The sequence below is a fragment of the Schistocerca gregaria genome, chromosome 3 (genome assembly GCF_023897955.1).
Source record: "Schistocerca gregaria isolate iqSchGreg1 chromosome 3, iqSchGreg1.2, whole genome shotgun sequence".
Taxonomy (NCBI): Eukaryota; Metazoa; Arthropoda; class Insecta; order Orthoptera; family Acrididae; genus Schistocerca; species Schistocerca gregaria.
In genome coordinates this window covers 204708413-204724224 of record NC_064922.1, presented here as the reverse complement: position 1 = coordinate 204724224, position 15812 = coordinate 204708413, and the positions used below count along the sequence as shown (strand labels likewise).

Here is a 15812-nt window from a genome sequence, read left to right as displayed (position 1 = left end):
ATGTACAATTGAACTGTGGTTTTCTCTAAAGATTTTGGTAGCATCAGAAGATGAGTCTCGTGGGTGATAAAAGGATGCAATTATGATTTTATGCCCATCCCTGAAACTCTATTTCCCATCTGCCTATCCTTTTGACATACACTTAAATTTTCCCCAAAACTCTCACTGCTATCAATTCCAGGTTTCAACCAGCTATCTGTACCTAGTATTATGTGAGCTCCGCTGTTTTTCATGAGTACTTCGAACTCTGATCCTTTGTTGTGAATGCTTCAGCAGTTTACCATTAGGATTTTAATATTCTCTCCTATGGGAGCGATTTCTTTCAATCTTACACTAATACTTCTTTGTTTCCTACAGCTGTTATTGTGATTGGATGGAGAGTTGCCTAGAGTACAAAAAATCCCTTGATTGCAACCCACACACACAGTCATTTATCTGAGTAGCAGCCTCTGATGGATTGTGCACACCTGATCCATTTAGGGGGCCCTACAGTTCTCAGCTCTGTGGCCCAAGTCCAGGAAGTCGCAACCTAGCTTGTCACAGAAGCTTTGAAGGCTCTGGTTCAGCCCTTCCACTTGACTCAGAACCAAGGGGCAATGTTCAGTTCTGAGGACAATTCTACAAATTGTGTGTTTCATTGAAACTCCATGCATAAGGCTAGTCTTCTCAATCTTCCCTGCCAGTTGCTGGAATGATCCAAGTATGACATCAGAGCCCAGACGACAGGCATCATTTTTCCAACATGTGCCACAATCTGCAGTATAAATCAGAATATAACTGTGGAAATGGAATGTTGATTCTCTCAGACAATTGCATGGCGAAGCACTCTTCATGTACAGTTGTCCTTGAAAGATGAGAGAGTCGTATATGATGTCACTTCCCTCACAAAAGCATCTTCCTCTCCCCACCTGTTTGGTGTGATTTGCATGAACTATTTGACATTGATTTTTCCTTTGAAAGGGATCATCTGTTCATCTACACACAATTGAAGTGCCATTTCAAGAGCTTGACACCTAGATCTCACTGTATCAAACAAAGGCCTGACTTTCCAAAAATGTCTAAATTCTAAGAATCTTTCTTGTTATAATCAGTAAAATGCTGATTTCCTCTCAATTTGGAAAAAAAAACACTAGTAAATGTCATAGCTTCTGATATGATAGGTACACAAAACTTTTTATCCCAGTGCAGTTGTACTCGTGAGTAGTTAAAAGTTCCCACTGCAACATTTCACTTATCTATATTTGTTGGGGTAAAAATAGCAATTTTATTCTCGAATACATGTTCCTAAATCTTCATCCTTGAGATAATATATTGTCTGGGTAAGTTCATCATTGTTGTCAGCTACTGAAGAAAAATTTTCATCTTAAAGTTCTTCAATATCATATATATCAGTATTTTTGATAATTCCTAAATCTCTTCCATAGTGGGTTTTTCTTTGGAATTCCTTATCATTGTTGAAATAATTCTGCATACTAAATTTTGTGAAGTATAAGACTTTACATAGTATAAGAAAAACCTTAACTTTTAAACATTTATTTATTTTTATTATTATTTTTTTCCCCCCAGGGCTGAAATGCTGCTCAGCTGCTCTGTCTCCACGTTCTTCTGCAAATGCTATTACTTTCAATTTACAGCCCTCATTATATGAACACCTTCCATTTTTTCCCCATTACGAAACTAGCTACTGACAAAAATATTGTTCTGTTACTGATAACACAAGTTGCTTTCCATTCAGGTTCACTGGCACCGTAGACTGCAATGACTAGATAGTGTTCTGGGTTTTTGTTGGTGGGGCAGGAGGGAGACAGTGTTAGCAAGCTTGTGAATCCCTGCAACTCATGTCCGTTGTATCAGTGCACTGCTGCAGCCGGTTGAATCCAGTGCTGCCCGATAAAGATAGGTTTCCCATGGCATCAAATATATAGCCGTCAAAGGACTGGCAGGAATTTTAAATCAAACATTGGACATTTTTATATTAATTCAGAGTACAAGATGCATCTAAATATTAGAGGCAATTTTTCAAAGAAAAAAGTGCATCTTGTAGTCTGTAAAATATGGTAATTACTAACAGTGAACTAGTGTAAAAATGAGAGCAAACACTTAGAACTAATGCACAAGCAAAATGTGAATTGCTGTAGGAAACCAAAATGAGGATGACTGTAACTAGTTTTGAAATTAGAGAAACCTCTTTCAACGGGGAATGTTGAACATTTAGAAAAAAAAATTTATACAATTCTGAAAGCTAAGTAGTCACACTCAGCCACAACGTTTGCACGGCCAACTCTTAGCACATGCCTTGAAAGTTCAAACATCGGTCAGCAGCTGGCTCTGAATACAGACTAGTAGAAGAGAGTGTCCACTATAAAGTATGCTAAGCCCCGTGCCTTACAAAGCTAGTAGAATGTGTATATATACTGAAAATAAAATTATCCACTGCAGTGGACGAATACACAGAAAGGGTTATCCTGATTTAGGTTTTCTGTGGCTCACCTATACTTATTAAAGCTGATGTTCGGATAGTTACTTTGAAAAGTACATAATCAGTTTCCTTCCCCATCCTTGCACTATCCGAGTTTGTGCATCTAATGATCTTGTTGCAGAGTCAGTAACTCTGATCTTTCTTTCTGTGATAAAATGAAATTTCTGACACCTTATTTGTGTAATATTGTGGATAAAGAAATAAACCTTTCAGAAAGTCAGATAGGTTGCAAGTACTGGAAGTGGTAGCACCATCACTCATATTGTCCCAAATGGAACTGATGTTAACTTTGGCACTATATATAAACAGTATCACAGACTCTTAGCAGGATCCATCCGTCTTTCTTTTCTCAGCCTGTGGGATTGCGTTTTGTTGTTACCATTCGTGATGATCATGGAATTAATTTTAATTCTTATGTCATTTAGACCACTGTTGCTGCTACTCAGGAGATATCAATTCATTGTGAAAGAGGCTTTACGCGTAATGACTGTTAATTTGCTTTTCATTGCATTGTTTTTCCTTTACACACTATTTCTGAGCTCCTCATCGATTCCTCAATTTGTTATGCATGTATGTCAGGAATATTCAGATATTTATTAGTATAATAGAGGGAAATATTCCACTTGGGAAAAAATATCGAAAAACAAAGATTCTGTAACTTACCAAATGAAAGCGTTGGTACATCGATAGAGACAATAACAAACACACACACACACACACACACAAAATTCAAGCTTTCGCAACCCACAGTTGCTTCATCAGGAAAGAGGGAATGAGAGGGAAAGACGAAAGGATATAGGTTTTAAGGGAGAGGGTAAGGAGTCATTCCAGTGCCGGTAGCGGAAAGTCTTACCTTAGGGGGAGAAATGGACAGGTATACACACACACACACACACACACACACACACACACACACACACACACACACACACCATCTGCACATATACAGACACAAGCAGACTGTATATGTGCGGATGGATGTGTGTGTGTGTGTGTGTGTGTGTGTGTGTGTGTGTGTGTGTGTGTGTGTGTGTGTACCTGTCCTTTTTTCCCCCTGAGATAAGTCTTTCCACTCCCGGGATTGGAATGACTCCTTACCCTCCCCTTAAAACCCATATCCTTTCGTCTTTCTCTCTCCTTTCCTCTTTCCTGATGAAGCAACCGTGGGTTGCGAAAGCTTGAAATTTGTTTGTGTGTTTGTATTTGTTATTGCCTCTATTGACGTACCAACGCTTTCGTTTGGTAAGTTACAGAATTTTTTTTTTTTTTTTTCAGATATTTATTAGTGTATATTAGGACAGACTTATCTTGCATTGCCTAATGATTTTGTTTGATGTTATCTTGACACATCTGACTTTCACCTTTTTTTTTCTTTTTGAAGTTGTAGCCAGTTTTGTAAAAGAGTATTTCAGACATGACAGTTCCCTTTAATGCCATTATTGTTCTCTACTGATCTTGATAAATAAAATTTTCAGTGTTAACACAACTCTTCATAATAAAAGTGCATATGGCTGTGGGTTGCTCTATGTTCTGTTCACCTTTTCAAGAAGATTTTATAAAATTGTAACATTAATACTGGAAGTTTTTTGGTAAATGGTGACAAAAGTATCTTTGTGGATTAGTCGACTGCAATATTATTGCGCCTGGGAGGGAAGGTGCTTTGGTCGACTCACTGTGTACAATTTATAATGAGATTTCATGAGGCCACACTGAAAAACTTAATATCATTCACAGTGTGATGTGTTTTCCTTAGACTTGCTGTAATGTCACCATGTGCTTCCGGTAAGGGCAGTGTGATGTCAAGTGCAGTAATATGGTGGGGAAGCAGTATAATAACTACCTGTAAGAAATCATTTAATGACATCTCCGTAATGCTCCATTATGAACCATTAAACCTAATTTAGGAGTTTGTTTTATTTAGGGAATTTTAAAATTTGTTGTATTCTTATGTTTTATGACTGCTACATCAGTTAACCTTTCTTAAATAAGTTTTTCTTTATACAGTGAGGAGCTGAAAGAATTAAAAACATTTCTGAGCCAGCTGGAGCAAAATAAATTAGACTCCAAGGGATTATATGAAAAGGCATTGGAGAAATATGAAGAGAATTTAGAAAATGCATTTATTACATATTTCAAAGTTATTGATGAGTTAAAAAACGTCCCTGGAAGAATTGTAAGGCAGTTTGGTCAAAGTTTATAGAATTTTTCTGCTAACTGTAGTACATCATTTAGCAAATAGTTTAACCTTTTTTTTTTTTTTCCAGATACTGAATCAATATTTGTGTGAATCACCGCTTTTAGCATTGAAAGAGAAGATTGACTGTTTTCTTGAAACTTTTAATTTTCACCTAAGAAATCATTTTATAGAAGTGAGTACTGAAGATTTAAAATTTGTATCCTTTTTATACTGCTTGCTACTTATAAACAGGAAAATGTACATATATCTTAATTTATTATTTCAGGCAGCAAAGACTAATGGAGCAGAAAGATGTAGAAATGTTATTGTTGAACAGAGAATACTTGAAGCAAGGTAGTATGGAAATTTAAGTTTTAAATTAACAGAATGCAGAAGATGCCAGTCAGTTGAATACATATAAAATTAAGAACTGTAGCACTAATAACGAGAGGTGTTTTACTGAATGAGTTTCCTATGCAATAGTTGACTATGTGAAACACTGGTGTATGCCTACTACTTCAGTACTTTCAAGATATATATAGCATATTATTGTGCTGTAGCAGCCACAAATAAATGTTTTTACATTTCATTTTGTTGTGCCTGATTGAAGATTCCAGTGTACAAAGGTGCTATATATGGCACAAAGTATTTAAATGTTCTTTAGTGAGGTATAAAAAAATTGATGACTCACTGCGAGCAAAAGGTAAGGATCAGGTTTCTAGCCTGAGTTCTAACATGTCACATACTCTAGAATGAATTTGACGGATTTATGTCCTGGCTTCTGATGCAATTTTTTTTAAAATAAAAAAGATATTGGGTACGATAATAACATTCCAAACAGAAAGACCATACAAAAATGAGGAAAGGCAATCCGATGAGTATGCGTCACGTATCGATCAGCTATAGGTGTGATTGCCATTTCTCATTTGTTTATTAGCTTTTCTTTGCTACACCATAATTGATATTAATTCATTTATTCATCGTTATCTGCAAATCCCATCATGGAGAAGGCTAACCTTCAGGGACGTGGAAGGATAAAGTTACCCATTAATAAGAGAAATAATGGCTCCAGGTTACTTCTGTAAAGTAAGTTAGCAACATGTTGTGACTAACAATCCACTCATGCTGACAGTTAAGGGAATTACTTATATTTTAATTTCCGTATGTTTTATCTACTGTATTTAGCAGACTGTGAGACCATTGTTACAAAGGGGGAAAATGAGTGTTACACTGTTGCATGACAGATGCCACTGATTCAGTAATGTAAAGTTCATGATAAATAATGCCATCTAGCATATGGAGTTGTCATGTAGCATATGAAGACAATCATGCACAGTTAGTAAATTAGTCACATTGTATTTGATAATAAAATCAACAAATGCAAACGAAGTGTACTGTACCCAGTAACAGATGTGGAAGAACCCAAGCAAATGTCATGTACATTCAATCTTGAGTTTTGTGTGACAAAATTTCTCATAGTTGTAGTTAATGAAGTAAAGGAGAAAAATGAAATGGGTATTTTGTGTTCTTATAGTGTGCTGGCAGATGGTTAGTTTATAATGTAATTTGTCTCTGTTGGCCAATTTATGCAGCTTGTAAAACTCAGGAAAACTTCTTAATCCTTTTAGCTGTTGCCATTACACAGCTTCTGAATTGCATATATAATTTGATAGTGTGACATTTTTGATCCCTGGATTATTGTTTCAGTATATCCTGCACATAATGAATGGAATAAATGACAGTGGGTTATTTTATATATAACTTTTGTGTATCTGGTTGAAAATATATAAAAATCACATGAGGAACTTCAACTTATACTGTGTTTGGTTTTCTTTCAGTTGAATCATTTTTAATCATTTTATGTAATAATTACTATCATTGGTCTACAGGCTTTCAACGACTTTGTATAAGAACGGTGTCCTCGAGTGTTTGCTAAAGGGACAAGAAGCAGCAGTTTCTCATACAATGACAGTGGCTGATGCCATTGGAAACGGTGTTAAGACATTATTAACAACAAACATAAAGTAAGCAAACGATTCCTAATGCAGAAATACAAACAAAATGATAATTCAGTTTTCTATAAACAATTGTTTTGTTTTTATTTCAGGAAGGAACTGGCTACATTGAAAAACATTAAAACAGCTGAAGATATAATATCAGATTTCAAGACTGATCTCATTTCTTTGTCACAGATGTCTGCTAATGTTAAACAATTGAAGCACATATTAACAATGTGTAATTCAAAATACAATCGTGTAAATTACTGGTTATTGCAAACGGAGAAATGGGCGGATTGCATAAAATTGGAAAAGAAGTTAATAAATGCTGTTTTGCATGTACTTCATTCTGAAGAGGAAGAACCCAATAAAGTTTTGTGTTTCCTTAAAGATTTTGAAACATATCTTAAAAGAGAACATGACAGTGTTATGTGTAGAACAGTAAGTACAAGCTGTATAAGTTGAAAAAAATATAGTGACTCTGTAAATGGTGTTTGTTAAATGAAGTACTAATAACAGGCTACTGTAAAAGTTGGCAAATGATAGAATTGTTTCGCTATGATGTCAGACAAGTGATGATACAGTATAATGAGCTGCTTGTAAGGAGCATTATACAGACAGTTACTATCAATATTTTCTGCTTGACTTGTCTGGAACACTAAATTAACAAAATATAATTATACTGTTTAGCTCAGTTCTGTAACCAGTTTGTAAGATAATGTTTATTTGATAACTGTTAGGCTGTAGGATGACATAACTGTGACAATATGCAGTCACTTATTGTGACTGTCAGAGCTCCCTGAATAAATGCATACTAAAATAGTTGGAAACAGGACAGCATGAATGCTTTTGTACAGTCTCACGAAACAGATTATTTTAAGACCTGTCAACAAATTTTTTGGTGAAAATTAGAATATTCAGAGTAAGTAGTTTCTTAAATTTCATCCATGATCAGACATTTTTCTGAAAGTTGACACACACAATAAACAGACATGTTAGCTTCATTAGGTGAAAAGTATTCTATACTCTGAGAGACAGCTTGGAACAAATCTGAATAGTTCTAAGAGAGGTTCTGTTTCTAGGATGTGTAGAATTGATTTAGTAAGGTAAGACAAACATAAAGAAAAAGAAGTGTATGATGTAGCCTTCAGACACTGTTGCTTTGTGATCTGTTATCCCTTTTTTTGAGTTGATTTTCTAAGGGTGTTACACTTAAGTTGTTACTGTTTGTGTTTTACCCTTACCTTCACAATATGGGAATACAATAATTCCAAAAGTGAAGATAGGTGCACAATTTAGTTTGCTTCCAGTGACTGTGCAGATGTCAGTTCATGATATACATGGACATTGGTAACACAGATATAGTATGTAGCTTTTACTTTTTACTACTGAATGTAGATTTTATGTTTTCATTTATGATGAAAGTGAAATTACTGTTGTATGGAATTTTTAAAAAGCCATGCTGTGCTGGTTTTTATTTATTTATTTATTTATTATTTTATATTCATTGCGCCTTCACATCATAATAACTTTGATTTAGCTGTACATTATCTGCCACCCCAGTTACTGGACATAGATCTTTGAAACTTTAACTTTAGAAGAGGTTATGCTGATAGGTAAATACCTGTTACACATTTATTCATTCACTGTTGCTGAAAAACAAACCATTTAGTGTTGCACCTTCTAATTGTAGGACAGAATTCTCTATGAAATATGAGATGGGGCAAATTGTGTATTCAGTTGACACGTGATGCAATCTACTGTGCATTTTTTTATAATTACTGATAAGTTTGAGTATAATTTGTAACATATAAGACTTTAATTCTAAATGTCTATGATTCTGTGATTGATGGAAGGAGTGGAGCTAACTGCTCACTTTGTAGTGGAGATATTGATTGATCGAGAGGCACATAAAACAAATTTAAAAACTGTTAGTTAGTTAGTTAGTTATATTACTTGTTCCATGGATCATGAACACGATTCTTTCGTAATGATGTGGAACGTGTCAAAGTACAAAAGATTCATTTATCCCAAATAATCTTTGTTAGTCTTATATACGGTACAATTGTTAATACTTACTGTATTTATTTAGCCTATGTCTAAAAATTCATCTATGGAGTAGAAGGAGTAACTTTTGAACATATCCTTCTTCAGAACTAACTAATACAGAAGACACAATGATTTAGGAGACAGAATTGCTGACCAGTCCTTGCCTCCAGAAGGCGAAATGAATAGCACTCCTAATATGCACTTATGAAAGGGACGCACTACTTATTTTCAGAAATAATAGTTCCTTTCTTCAAAAGGTCATGGCCAATATCCTTTCTCCGCCCTTTCCCAATGTACACTTATGCTCTGTCTCTGATGGTCCTATCATTGATGGGACATATTTACTACTAATTTTTCTTTTTTCCATTCAACACAACTTTCACTCTTTTAAGGCAGCAACACCGGGATAATACACAAATAAACTTTGGTGCTTTGGTCTGTGTTAAGATTCAGTCAAATGATTCATGCCCACAATGAAACTATTCAGGGAATCATCATCCACAGTTTGTTACATTCTCGTTAAATTTGTCTCCTCACCAGACCAGATATTTGCTCCTCACTTTGTGGATTTGTCATCGCTAAGCATATTACAATCATTGTTAAATCTCATATTTTTCCCAAATTATGTTGGTTTATTAAATTGGTTTTCTTACTTCTTGGAATTCATTACTTGTCCACGTGGTACCTTACAACATTTCCAAATTGATATTGGCAAGGCTACAGTCTGATGCAAAACATGCTTGCATTCATCATGTTGGTATCCTTAGTATATATCCAGCGCTCATTGTGGCTGATATGACCCACCACAAGGCACAAAATTAAGTGGTATTGCGTGCAAAAGAGGTTCAGTACATTAATGAGGTAGCTACTGTTATTTCTGCAGGAAATCACATTATTGGCATCTAGACAAACACAATACAGTTTCTGTCTGTATGTTTGGGCTAATCTCAGGAACTACTGTAGAAATTTTGATACAGATTTCACTAAAAGGTAGACCGATTCAGGAGGAAGTTTGTGTGTATAATTTATAAATATTTCTTGCAAATTGGTTGAACTGTGAATAAGTAAGTCTCCCACCAGCATGAAAATAAACCATTAGTATCTAACAGTAAGCAGATGAAGGGTGTAAGGTCATCCATCTGCAACGCCTGGCCTGCATGAGCTATCGCTATCAGAAGGTTTGTGCGAGCTACCACAATTGATGAATTAAAGTTCCCCGCTGCTGTGAAAATAATGCCATTGCCATCTAGGGATGAACAGGAGATGGGCTTAAGGCCGCCCAGCAGCAGTGCCAGCTGTGTATGAGCAACAGCCTCGTGGTAGGGCTGGTGTGAGATACTGCCAGCTTCCTAAATGACCTGCCATTAAGCTGTTAAGAGCAGAATTTTTTTGTTTATAGTTAGTGTTCGAGGGGTGAGAGTGGAAATGCTGGGTGCACACTCTTAAATGCCTGAAGTTATATGAAAGTGATGGTATTCAGTTATGTAATGTCGTTCTCTGAACATTAATCGTAACCCTATCTAGTGGACCGTAAACAAAATTTCAGCTATTGCAGACAGTCACCCACCAGTGCATACTCAGTGCTATCTTTACAAAAACAGGGCGTGTCACTTGTATGTTATATGTGCCATTTACCACCTCGACAGTGGTTTCTTTTGTTAGCAAGAGCTTGTCTTTTCAGTTAGTGTCCACAGCTTTGCAACATATTTGTAATTTTACACACAAGGCCCGTTTCCACTTCCACATGTATGCTCTGCTACCCACTGTCCAGTGAATGGTGACAGATCAATATAGGCTTTTCTTTTTCTCCCTTTCCTGTTGTGTTTTAGCATGTATGAAGTGAAAAATAATAAGTTCAAAATAATTGTCTTTAAATTTGTCTATATGCAGTCGCCACATTTATATCTATGAGCCTTACATGACATCTGCACTGCCATACTGCTCATCTTCAAGAGAGAAGCCATTATCCACTTTCGACTACTAGCACCACTGTGTTACGACCATTGTATACTGAGTACCTGCTTCCTATGGGGTTGCTGTTGCTTGCTGTCCCAATGCATCCTTACAGCACACTAACATGCACCAACATTAGCACATACTCACCAAAGCTAAGTCTCATTCGTGCAGTGAGTCTGCACATTACAAGACTCCTTCTAAAGTTTTAACTTTTCAAAAAATGTTGTGCTTTGTTACTTGGTCTCCATGCATTAATTACATACTCATCACATTTCCCTTTAGATCTCTTTGAAATATTAAAACCATTTTTGTATCCTTTTAATGTTACATAAACTTTTCTCATGGACTACTTGTAGAATATTGTTGCACATGTAAAATAAAGTGATAAATTGGGCCAGTATATAGTAAGTTTTAATTATACAGTGGAAGTCCAGGATGGAATAATGATGATAATTACTCCTACCCTGCAACCCCCACCCCACCCCACCCCACCCCAGCCTCCTCGTTACTGCCATCACCCAGATTACTTCTCCTGTGTGTGTGTTCGTCTTCTACTTTACCTTTTGGCTGAACGCTCGCATTTTTAGAAATGTTTCTTTTGTATTTGTCTGTGACTCAACATCTCTATATATGGTGAGTAGCAATTCTTTTCATAATGTTGTAAAGCTTTTATTGTAGATCTGCGGAACTGAATATTGTGACTTACCAAAATAAAATAATATCTTACATTAAACTGACATTATTGATGTTCATTTGGTAACTGTTTTGATGGATTGCTTAACAGGGGTAAAAGATGGGTAGGCTTCTCACTAATCCCTAGTGCAGGCAGTGATAGTCAGTCTGCTTCTCTCTAGGCTAAATGTGTTATGTGTTGCACAAAAACAGACTCGCTAACTGCAGATGGGATATAGTACAGCTATCAGCAGAGCAGTGAAAATACAGAAGACCAAACAGAACTAAAATTACAATGTACGTTTCATTACAAAGGAATAGAGCAGCGATGATATTAAGTTGTAGACTTTATTGTAAACAAGACTTCATTCCTTCATGCTTTGAAGCACTTTTCGACAGAATAGCAAGATTGATTAGAAATAAGATATTCTGTGGGGTTGAAACAAAAGATATTGCGTAGAGTTCATTCAAGTCTTTGCACCAACATTCTCGCATTCTGATGAAGAGGTAGAAGACTTCTATAAAGAGTTCCAGAAAGTAATGAATGACAGAAAATCCCATTACAGGATGGTAATGAAGGACTTGAATGAGAAAGTAGAGCAAAACCGAAAGAGTAATTTTTCATTGGGAAACTGTTGCATGACAGCAGAAATGTCATAGGGCAGGAATTAGTCATATATCTCTTGAAGATTGTTTTGTCCTTAAAACTTGTTTCAGAAGAAAACAAATGGCATATGAACTAGTCAGTCAGCAAATGAGACAGACTGTATTTTATCGAACAGTAAAGAAACTGTGCAGGATGTACAGTCCTAAACCACATAAAGATTTCAGGAGATCATAGACTTGTCGGACATGGAATGAGATAGATACAAAGCTAGAAAGAAACATGAACTCATCAGACAAGAAAACAGAAATTTAGATGATGAGTGTTTGTCCAAGAAAGGGCCGGGGGGTTATTAAATTAAACTAAGGAAGATGTTTTGCCATCTTGGAAACTTAATATTATACAGTTACAAATTAAAGAGGCAATTATTTAATCATTGGAATCCAAAAGGAAAAAGGTATTGCAGACACAACAAATGAGAAGAAATTCTGAAATGAAATGAAGCAAGAGAGTTATTGCAATGAGCACAAGAGTTTCGCAGCACTGAAGATGATCACTATGTGATTGAAATCGATTTTGCTATCAACAAACCATCAATATTACGGCCAACGCTGACCTTCCTTTTAATTTAACTAAAATTCTGTTGCTTCCAATTAATAATGCGTAAGAGATTCACTAAAATTATCACCATATACACACATAAATAACAGTTGCTTACAATCAAACAAAGAAACAAGCTGGATATAGAACAGTGGACAACTTGCAAACAAAGAACAGGGCAATGAATTGCTACTTTATGTCTTGGATTTGTAGATGTTGGGAAAGCTATATACACTTCCAACTACATCTGTTCTGACGGCCATTGAGAAATGAATAAACTGATTCAACCTGTTAATGTACTGAAGAATGTACATGTCAATGGTGCAGTCTCCATTAGACATGAGCAGAAAAATAAGGAATTTAGAATTGAATGCTGTGAATCAAAGAAAATCCATATCATTAAAACTAATTAGCTCTCCTAGAGGAAGTTTTCAGTTCTTTGAACGGGGAAAATGAAGATATAATGACTGCTAATGTAACATGTCTGAACCACCCGTTATGCAGATGACATTGTTTTGAGTACAGATAAACTTCAATAACAAATGGAAGAATTTAATGAAGCAAATTTTGAAAGTGTTAGTGTCTATAACCAGTTTTGAGTCTCTACTGTGGGGTGTGGACCTTCAGCACGATAACCATTCAGAAACGAATGTGTCCTCAGTGACTTGCGAGGAAATAGATAGATGAATCTCGAGAACTATTAGTTGTTACAGAATAAGAAACAAATGGGTGAGGAAACAAACTGTAGTGAAAGACATAATTGTGATAGGAATAAAACTTAAATTGAATGAATAAAAGTAGTCCTGAATATACTACAAGTGCCAATACTATTTGGTGAAGTGAAGAGGAAGAGGAAGAAGAAGAAGAAGAATGAAAGTGGATGGCACATATATCCAGATGAATGGATGAAGATGGGGAAAAGAAAGTCTTTGCTGGATTCCTGCAGATGAGAAAAGACAGATATGATGACTTTATGAAAAGTGAAAAAGATGTCATTAGAGAAAGACTCAAGAGTATCACAGACGCACGTTACATGGAAAAGTCTAGACAAGGCCTTCACCCAGCAGTGGATATCAAATGGATAACAACGACGACAATGATATTTGAATTTGTACATTCTCCCAAGAGTTACCTGAAGATTTTATTAGTTTTATGTGTAATGAAAGTAATATAAATTATGATAAACATATATGAAAATTAGAGTTACTGAAGTATACCAATAACACAAGTGACAAGCTGCGAGCAATGTTCAGAATACATACCCCACAAACTCTCCAGTAGTCATTGTAGTGCTCTGAGTGAAGACTGGAGTAAGTATTGAAACAATTTGCTTAACTGCTTTCTTATATTCTTACCTGCCACCAAGATGTCATCTCGTGTCCAGAGAAAGTAGGCCTGAGCAAATAGGCCATTACAGTTCAGTCTTAATGGTGAACAGTGCCACTTGGTGTCATTCAGTTCATATTCCTAGCTAAATTGCTGGTAGTTTCTGATATACATTCTAATATAACAGGTAATCAATGTTCTAGCAATGCCATAGAAAAATTTGCTTCTTCTTATTTTTCTTTCTCTTATTTCACATTACCTTTATTCAATGTGTTTATAAATGTTGTATTTCAATGTTAGGCTAAGAAAACTTAAATTTTTTATTATTGACTCAACAATAAAACAGTTGTTCATGTACATTTCAGGCTTTCATGCACACCCAATTGCAAAACCCAATGGAAGACGATATGTTACACAGTGTACTTGTAAACATATTAGGTCAGATTTCAGTTGACAAGGGCATTTCCACAAAACTATCATGGAGGCAATTGAAAGAAGCTGTCATAAATATTAAAAAAGCAACTGTTTGGAAGCAGAATAACTTTTTCAAGTCATTTAAGAAGAAGAGACATATTTTATTTGAAAAGTATGTATGAAAGTATTTTATTTATTGTTTTAGTGCTGATGATGGCAGTGGTGGTGGTGATAATACAATCTGAATTGTTTTATTGCAGTGATAATTTGTTTAAATTAATCAATGGTCTTAAAAGGGAATCTGGATTAAATTATTCACAAATAAATATAAATGCACACCAGCAGAGATTGAGTGATTCCGAAAATGCTCTTTGTGCAATAAATCAAGATTTTATAAAGAAACAAGTAAGTAGTGTCATTTTATTAAGCAGGCTGTCTTAGAACCTTATTCAGTTTGATCTTAAAAAAATTAGTACTATTTTAACCCTCGAGTGGGCATGCCTATGTACAAAGTGCATCAACCACAAATAATATTGCCTTGTACCATTCCTTTGTGGTTTTACAACTGTGAAGTGGTACCTATTCCTTCATTGCTGCTTCAGCTAACACAGTGATAAATTGTGCTGTTATGCGGCCAAATGTGCAGTGGTAATATAAAATAAAAAGCGAGCTAGGTTAGAAAAAATTAATGATCCATGCAAGAAAACGAGCTAAATTCTGAGCTACTGGTGCAGTCCCACAGTGAGACAGTTGCCTATGAGACAATTAGCAATCGAATAAGTGTCTGGCTGGGATCTGATGCAACTACACTGTTTAATACTTTGAGTGAGTCATCACTACTTTGAGTGGATTGTTATTGTGGGGTGACACTTGTATACAGCAAAGTAGTGATACACTGAAAGTTTATTTTATTATTGTTTAATTGAACAGTGATTTAGCTCATATAATGTAAGTTTATTTTGTCATTGTTTGATTGAACTAAACTAATTAAATTGTGATTTTGCTCATACATGTTTATCTCGGTAACGTAAAGACAGTTATTCTTTTCATGTGTACAGGGTACACCTGCCCATTCGTGTTACAAAAAAAGGCATGCCCTCTTGAGCGTTAATAGTTGTTTGTCTGCAATACAATTGGCAATTAGATACTGGACAAAATTAATGTATCTTTAAACATTGCAGTAAGTGAACAGTTCACCTTTTGTCACTTAATTGTCATTCCTAATGGTTCTGCTCTAATGACAGTGCCTGTAAATGGCATAAGAAGCCAAAAGTCATTTCCTGACCAAATAGATGTAATTTTACAGAACACTAGTAACTGTTTCATGTTTATTATTATTATTATTATTATTATTATTATTATTATTATTATTATCATCATCATCATATTCTTCCAAGCACCAATGGAGAATTCATGGGATTAGCCGAGCAGTCTAAGGTGCTGCAGTCATAGACTGTGCGGCTGATCCCGGCGGAGGTTCGAGTCATTCCTCGGGCCTGGGTGTGTGTGTTTGTCTTTAGGATAACTTAGGTTAAACAG

The 15812-nt window shown here is 35.5% G+C and overlaps 1 protein-coding gene across 4 annotated transcripts in view; it reads left to right on the top strand.

Annotated features, from left to right (window-relative positions):
- LOC126354037 (uncharacterized) overlaps nt 1-15812 on the top strand; it is a 119573-nt gene that overhangs the window by 71684 nt on the left and 32077 nt on the right. For all 4 annotated transcript variants that reach the window (XM_050003379.1, XM_050003378.1, XM_050003380.1 and 1 more), the window contains exons 4-10: nt 4484-4652; nt 4744-4848; nt 4942-5009; nt 6545-6679; nt 6763-7093; nt 14225-14445; nt 14534-14678. In XM_050003379.1, coding sequence (XP_049859336.1) covers nt 4484-4652; nt 4744-4848; nt 4942-5009; nt 6545-6679; nt 6763-7093; nt 14225-14445; nt 14534-14678 — 1174 coding nt within the window. The remainder of the gene's footprint in view (nt 1-4483; nt 4653-4743; nt 4849-4941; nt 5010-6544; nt 6680-6762; nt 7094-14224; nt 14446-14533; nt 14679-15812) is intronic.